General features: G+C 44.9%; 1 protein-coding gene across 1 annotated transcript; it reads right to left on the bottom strand.

The window, feature by feature from the left end:
- Nucleotides 1–2,076: 2,076 nt before the first annotated feature.
- Nucleotides 2,077–5,326, bottom strand: LOC132460891 (homeobox protein MSH-D-like). Its single transcript, XM_060055856.1, has 2 exons — nt 4,548–5,326; nt 2,077–3,842 (listed from the first exon to the last, which is right to left on the bottom strand). Exons 1-2 carry the CDS (start codon nt 4,864–4,866, stop codon nt 3,367–3,369), a joined length of 795 nt encoding a protein of 264 aa, XP_059911839.1. The 5' UTR covers nt 4,867–5,326; the 3' UTR covers nt 2,077–3,366.
- Between the last annotated feature and the right edge of the window lie 1,724 nt (nt 5,327–7,050).

Here is a 7,050-nt window from a genome sequence, read left to right as displayed (position 1 = left end):
CCTATGGTCTAATCGAATATAATTAGATATCTTAATTACACATTGAGAGAAATAGAGAACGAGCGAGAGAGACAGAGAAGGAGGGATGGTTTAGAAGGAGTTGAAAAGATAGACCGACATAAAGGCACATGTATAGTGAGAGCCCACCAGCAGAGGTAAATTGCCAATTTTTCTTTATCGCAAAATCATATGAGACCACTAGAGGCGGTAGAATCCCAGAATCCCCCAAACGGTAATTATAGGTTATTTTGTTTCCCACGTTACGATACCAAAATAATAGATTACAAAGCAGTGCTTTGATTAAAACAACAAATAAAAGAAAGTATAATCAAAAAGACATCCAATACAAACAATAACTCCAAATATATATATACACACAGTATATATATATTTATATACAACATTATGTTCAACCACAACACAACAACAGCCCTGATCCTGCCAATCGGCATCTGTTGTTCATTAGGGTGATTACGGTCCCCACGTCGGAGAGACTAGTGTCTGCACGCCGGGGCTCTGCGGCTTGTTCTGATTAAAGAGAACATCATAAATACAGTGGTGCCCAGCAAGGATTTCCTCATTACATCAAAGTCTCACGGAAGTTCACTAATCTGCGGTCCTTGTAACTTCCACAAAACTGAACACGCACGTCGGAGCAAGCACCAGCCTGTCCACAATTTTATCATTTTATGTATACAAATATATACATTTGTAGCCTTTAGGCTCTCAATACAAAAATAAGTTAGAAACATAAATATGTATGGGTGTAATACCCTACGGTCTATGGTTGACATTAGCCTAGCCTATCTTTGTTTGGCTCTATGTGTCCACAGGGCCGACAGTTTTTTAAGGTGTGAACTAAAATAGTTTTGGATTCATTTAAATTCTCACCACAGACTGGACCTCCACCTCTGAGGTGGAGGTCCAGTCTGTGGTGGTGTAAGGTGGAGGTCCACTCTGGCTCTGAGGAGGAGGTCCAGACTAGCTCTGAGGTGGAGGTCCGTGGCGGTGTTGGGTGGAGGTTCAGTCTGGCTCTGAGGTGGAGGTCAGTGCTGGTGTAAGGTGGAGGTCAAATCTGGCTCTGAGGAGGAGGTCCAGACTAGCTCTGAGGTGGAGGTCCTTGGTGGTGTTGGGTGGAGGTCCAGTCATGCTTTGAGGTGGAGGTCCGTGGTGGTGTTGGGTGGAGGTCCAGTCTGGCTCTGAGGTGGAGGTCCGTGGTGGTGTTGGGTGGAGGTCCAGTCTGGCTCTGAGGTGGAGGTCAGTGGTGGTGTTGGGTGGAGGTTCAGTCTGGCTCTGAGGTGGAGGTCCGTGGTGGTTTTGGGTGGAGGTCCAGTCTAGCTCTGAGGTGGAGGTCAGTGGTGGTGTTGGGTGGAGGTTCAGTCTGGCTCTGAGGTGGAGGTCCGTGGTGGTGTTGGGTGGAGGTTCAGTCTGGCTCTGAGGTGGAGGTCCGTGGTGGTGTTGGATGGAGGTCCAGTCTGGCTCTGAGGTGGAGGTCCGTGGTGGTGTTGGGTGGAGGTCCAGTCTGGCTCTGAGGTGGAGGTCCGTGGTGGTGTTGGGTGGAGGTTCAGTCTGGCTCTGAGGTGGAGGTCCGTGGTGGTGTTGGGTGGAGGTTCAGTCTGGCTCTGAGGTGGAGGTACAGTCCAAGGTAACCCGCTCCACTCAGAGGAGGAACTCAAGTGCTACAGCCACTTATCTGTCAAATGACTCATGCGTGTCTTGTGTTTGTCTGACTGCATTGTTTTAAGAAAACAGCATGTTGAACTAGTACTAGCTGGGCGACAGAACTCTCTCTATCTGCAATGCTTTGTGTCTGTAAGGGAAGAAATAAAATCTTCTGTCGCTATGACGACTCCATGACAACGGGAACCGTGTCTTTATGGTGGATCATTTATATGTAACCTTTATGGTGTGTAAAATGCCCTTAACCTCGATCAGCATGAATAAAAAGATAAACTCACAGATACACAAACGTGACACAAACACACGTTCAGACTCACACACACGATGCAAACCCACCTACACACTGAAACACACACAACACACACAAAGCTCTTTGTAACGAAGAATATTGACACATTGTGTGATAAAATAGATAGCGTCTGTTGAGACAAACCTTTATTGTCTTTTGACTGACAAACAAACATTCTTATGTACATAACTCCATGGCAGAAAGAAGCCCATCCCAAAGGCACGTCCAGGAATAAAATAAAGATTTCAAATCTGATCAGAAAATATTTGTCCTTTTAAAACCGTATCATAAATAAGGAATGTGAGACAATTATACGCCGCAAAATAAAAATAGAATACAAATAAATATTTCTAAATAACCTGATCTAGTGAGCCACTGTAGGAATGTTTTAAAGGTTAATATTGCTTTCAGGTCAAGGTAAACCTCGACATAACTAAAATGACTATGTAAGGAAGATTTGGATTTTGTTTAAAACTCTCATATTTAATTAACATGAAATATCAAAATAATGCTATAAGTCGATGTGTTGCCCAGAGCAAGAGCTGCCTTAACGAGACACCCTGAGGAGAAGAACAACAGCTTGATGACCCTGAATAACTGACATAAGCAAATGAGATGGTTGGCAGAAGTCGTTTGCAGCTTCCCTAAAATGATTCCACAAAATTCCTCCTGGCAGAGTGTGGAAGTCCCCTGAACCCTTTAGCACAGACAGACCCTGAAGTGAGCCATGGATCAGAACAGGCAAACAGACGGCTTCTCTTAAACAGAAACGCTCTCCTCCACAGACTTTAAATGGCGCTCGTTAGTTTTAAAGAGCAATGGAGAAGCAATCATTTGATCCCCTTTTTCTACGAACTTGTTTTTTAACTGAAAGCTACTTTTTTTCAACGTGAAGACGTTGTTGTGAATACATTTCAAAGGAACCCAGCTGGCCATTAATCCTTCCCACGTGAGGGTCAGAACATGGGAGGCACATTGAGGTGACGTTTCTGGGAAAAGACAGGAAGGCTACAGGTGAAAGGCACTGCATCTGTTGCATTAAAGACATTTCCTCACAGTCCTTTGAGGGAACGACTGCATGTCGTTCCCTCGGTGAGCAAGCTAGGAGTGGAAACAGAGCGTAAAGATGCACATCCTGAAACAAATGGATATGTAATATCCATTATGGAATTGATATTTATTTTCATTCATGGTAAGGAAGCAGTCCATGTGTGACTTGATTAAAGCAAAGCTTTGTTGTCGTAGTGAACGGGCATTCCAGTTCCGAGCAAGGGTCCGATCGATTCTCAATGATTCCCTTTCACAATACTGCAGATCGTTTTGAACCAACTAATTCACAAACACACTCACATGCACACAAACACACACACGCACACGTACACACACACGGCCCCACGCTACGACAGATGGTACATGTAGCCCAGGGGGGCCGAGTACAGTCCCAGGGGGGCGAGGGGCCACAGGGCTCTGTGGGGGCCCTGGTGGTGCCCGTGGTGGTAGGCCGAGTGTGTGTGAGCATGTCCGTACAACGACATGGCACCAAGGGGCAGGGACAGCCTGAAGCCGCTGTGCAGGACCCCCGCCGCACTCGCCGCCACCACCGCCGCCGTTTTGGCGTCGGCGGCCATTTTGAGTTTTTCCAGCTCGGCCTCCTGGAGCCGCTTGGCCTTGGCACGGCGGTTCTGGAACCAGATCTTCACCTGGGTCTCGGTGAGCGCCAGCGAGGATGAGAACTCGGCGCGCTCGGCGATGGACAGGTACTGCTTCTGCCGGAAGCGGCGCTCCAGCGCCAGCAGCTGGGCGGTGGTGAAGGGGGTCCGCGGCTTACGGTTGGTCTTGTGTTTCCTCAGCGGGCAGCTGGGGCTCACCAGACCTGGGGGGGGGGGGGGGGGGGGGGGCAACCAGTTAGGACCACCGTTCAAAATAGAAAGATAGATAGATAGATAACACTTTGAACATAAAATAAAAACTAGGTTTGATATTGTTTCAGCTTCATATTTATCTGACGTTAAAGCATTAAACAAGGAAAGGTGTTTACTTTCTAAATTAAAGAAACCCACAAGCCGGTAAAACAAGGTTTGATATTGATTCATTTTCTAATGTATCTCACATCAAAGCATTAAACAAGGAAAGTTTGGACTTTTTAAATTAAAAAAAAACACAAGCCAAGACTCAACAAAACAACAATTCAAATGTATCAATCTAAATAGAAAATAACATGTTTTACTCGAATTGAATTTCCAAAAACTATTTGAATACTGGGCTCTTGAATCAAGAGCATGGGCATCTATATTTTTACAAGATGATTCTAGTCTCTAGCAACCAAATCTCTTACACAATAAAAACCTTTCATTGTTGAAATGTGTATGTTAAGCAACATTAGATAGTACCAGATTAATGTTTATGAGCACAGTCGGTAGTTATAGTCATCTAAATACTCCTTCACGCCTCCACCTGACCACCTGTTGGCCGCTGTGCTCCGGAGATGAGGAGTAACTATCTCCCATTAACCAACAACTACGGTATTTATAATCCTCGACAAAAACTCCCAAAAGTGGTGGTAGCCAGGCCTACTTACCGGTGTGGGACGAGAAAGTGCCGTTTATGATCCAAGGTGCAGAGTCGTCTGACTCTGACGTCTCGGACTTCACCGGAGACGTCGGGACCGACACGAAGTGCTTTGGGTTCCCCTCGGCCGGACCGTAGTGTTCCCCGCACAGGGAGTAGGAAGAGCTTCGGCCAGTGTGGACTAGGTCCGTCGGCGAAGGTCCATCCCCGTGTTTCCCGCCGGTGAGCCCGACGCAGTGGGGGGGACCTCGGCGCGTCCTGCTGCCGGACATGAGAGCCTCCACGCTGAACGGATGGCGGCTCAGTACTGGACTGTTACTCTCCCCCATCGTCCTCTCTGTTGAGTCCAGCGTGTGTCTTCAGGAGAGCGTAGCTCCTCGCCGCCACTCGCATTGACACGGGAGCCCATTCGAGATTCCGCAGAAATAAAAGTAAAAAGATCAAATAAATACACACAAAAGTTCAAATCCAGCTAAATAAAGCCAGCGCCCGAGTAAAGCGATGGCTCCGAAATAAGTCAGGTGGTCCTCTCCTGGGTGGGGGGTGAGTCAAATGGGCGACCGGTGCTGTCAAGTGCGCGTACTCAGGGAACAGGTCAACGGTGACCAATCACTGCCGCACTGAAATGTTGTCGGAGGTACGGAGAGCCTCCTGCTGCGTGTGGCCGTCTGCATTCTGATTGGCTCCTAAAGCGCACAGGACTTTGGAGAGCAATGGTCGAATGTCAAACTCCACTGCTAGAGATAGTTCAGGCTGCCGAGGCAGCAGGCTGAGAGTAAACACATATATAAGAGATGATGAACGGCAGAACCATCTCTCTCTCTCTCTCTCTCTCTCTCTCTCTCTCCTCTCTCCTCTCTCTCTCTCTCCTCTCTCTCTCTCTCCTCTCTCTCTCTCTCTCTCATCTCTCTCTCTCTCTCTCTCTCTCTCCTCTCTCTCTCTCTCTCTCTCTCTCTCTCTCTCTCTCTCTCTCCTCTCTCTCTCTCTCTCCTCTCACTTGAATTAGTTAGGCTACTGCAGAAAGAGTGGTGGGGTGAGGGTCGTGTCGTTATTAATAATTTAAGAGCTTTCAGTCAGAGAAACGTTGAAACTGAGCATAGTTCAATAAATGTATTTGCCGTTGCCAGGCTCCACCCAAGTTTTGAAAGCAACGAATTAGGCTATATGTCTTCCTTGAATGTCACTTCATAATAGGCTATCAATTTATTTTCAAAACACAGGTCTTGTCACCCACATGTCGCATGTTGGGCCTTTTAGATCGACTAAAGTTCTGCGTTGTGAGCATTATATGTGGTGAGCCTTACTTTATATTACTTTTTGGTTGCAACGTAACATGTTAGTTGAGAAATTGTTAAAATTTTAAAATAAGCAATCCGTAACGGTTACAACCGTCCACGCATGTTCACTGTTTCTGACGGAGATGGAGATGGAAACTGCCCATTTATAGCACAGCTAGCCAGATGCTATTTCCAAACATTACTCTACAAACAGAGGGCATGTATAATCCGTCTGAAAATAACTTTCTGCCTATTATTGAAAAGGATTTGGGCCCCATGTGATTCTTTTTTTGGAGTTCTAACTTCAAAAACAGAATTCTGACTTTAAAATCAGAATAAATAAAGTCAGAATTCTGAAAAAAATAGGCTGACTTGCTTCTCAGACTTCTGACCTTAAACTCTGATCTCAAACTAAATAAACAAAAACAATTTGGAGTTTAGATTCTAATCTCAGAATTCTGACTTTAAAGTCAGGATAAAAAAGAGTTCTGATTTTCAAATCAGAATACAGAGATTAAAGTCAGAATTCTAAGAATACAGTCAGAATTCTAAGATTGAAGTCAGGGTTCTGATTTTAAATGCAGAATTCTGAGATTCAAGTCAGAATTCTTACTTTATAGGTCAGTGTTCTGATTTTATTCTCAGATTTTTTTAATTTACATGTAGGGCCGTTGCTATGATTTGAGGACATTTTTATCTGCTTATTCTAAAGCAGCAAAGGTTATCATTGTAAAGCAAAAGCTGTAAACTGGTAAAACAATTGGAAGTCTATTGACATTTGCGCACATTGACTCTATTGTGCATTAATTTACAACTCGTTACGTCATCTATTATATTGAGTTACATTTTTGCCAAAATGCTTATTGAATTATTCAACTAGTCAAGGGGTGTATTAGTCTCTGGCATTATTTTTGAAAGGTAAGACTGGAAGGAGTGTGTATGGTAGTTGCTGCCTTTCTAAAATAAGAAGTTTTCCCGTCTTGGTTCTGACTACAAAGCCTCCTTGTTGTTGTGCTATAATAATTACAAGTTAAGCTGCAACTCATAACCCCTTGGACACAGTTGTATTGTAAGAGTCCGTAACACAGACTTACTGTTGACTTCTGCATTCCACTTATGTCGGTTTGTAACACCACTATTGCTCTAGATGTGTTGCCCATTGTAGATACGTTTGTGAGTAGGGGACTAAAGTAAAACCCAGTTATCCAACCGTAACACTCTGAATTAAATACTTAA

The sequence above is a fragment of the Gadus macrocephalus genome, chromosome 7, assembly GCF_031168955.1.
Source record: "Gadus macrocephalus chromosome 7, ASM3116895v1".
Lineage (NCBI taxonomy): Eukaryota > Metazoa > Chordata > Actinopteri > Gadiformes > Gadidae > Gadus > Gadus macrocephalus.
The sequence above is the reverse complement of the archived record's forward strand: the minus strand, read 5'-3'. Positions and strand labels throughout refer to the sequence as shown.

What these genes read in the sequence shown, in the direction of transcription:
- LOC132460891 (XM_060055856.1), bottom strand. Translation starts at nt 4,866, where the DNA reads ATGGGGGAGAGTAACAGTCCAGTACTGAGCCGCCATCCGTTCAGCGTG. An exon ending in CACTTTCTCGTCCCACACCG is followed by an intron (nt 3,843 to 4,547) that starts GTAAGTAGGCCT and finishes CCCCCCCCCCAG; the next exon opens with GTCTGGTGAGCCCCAGCTGC.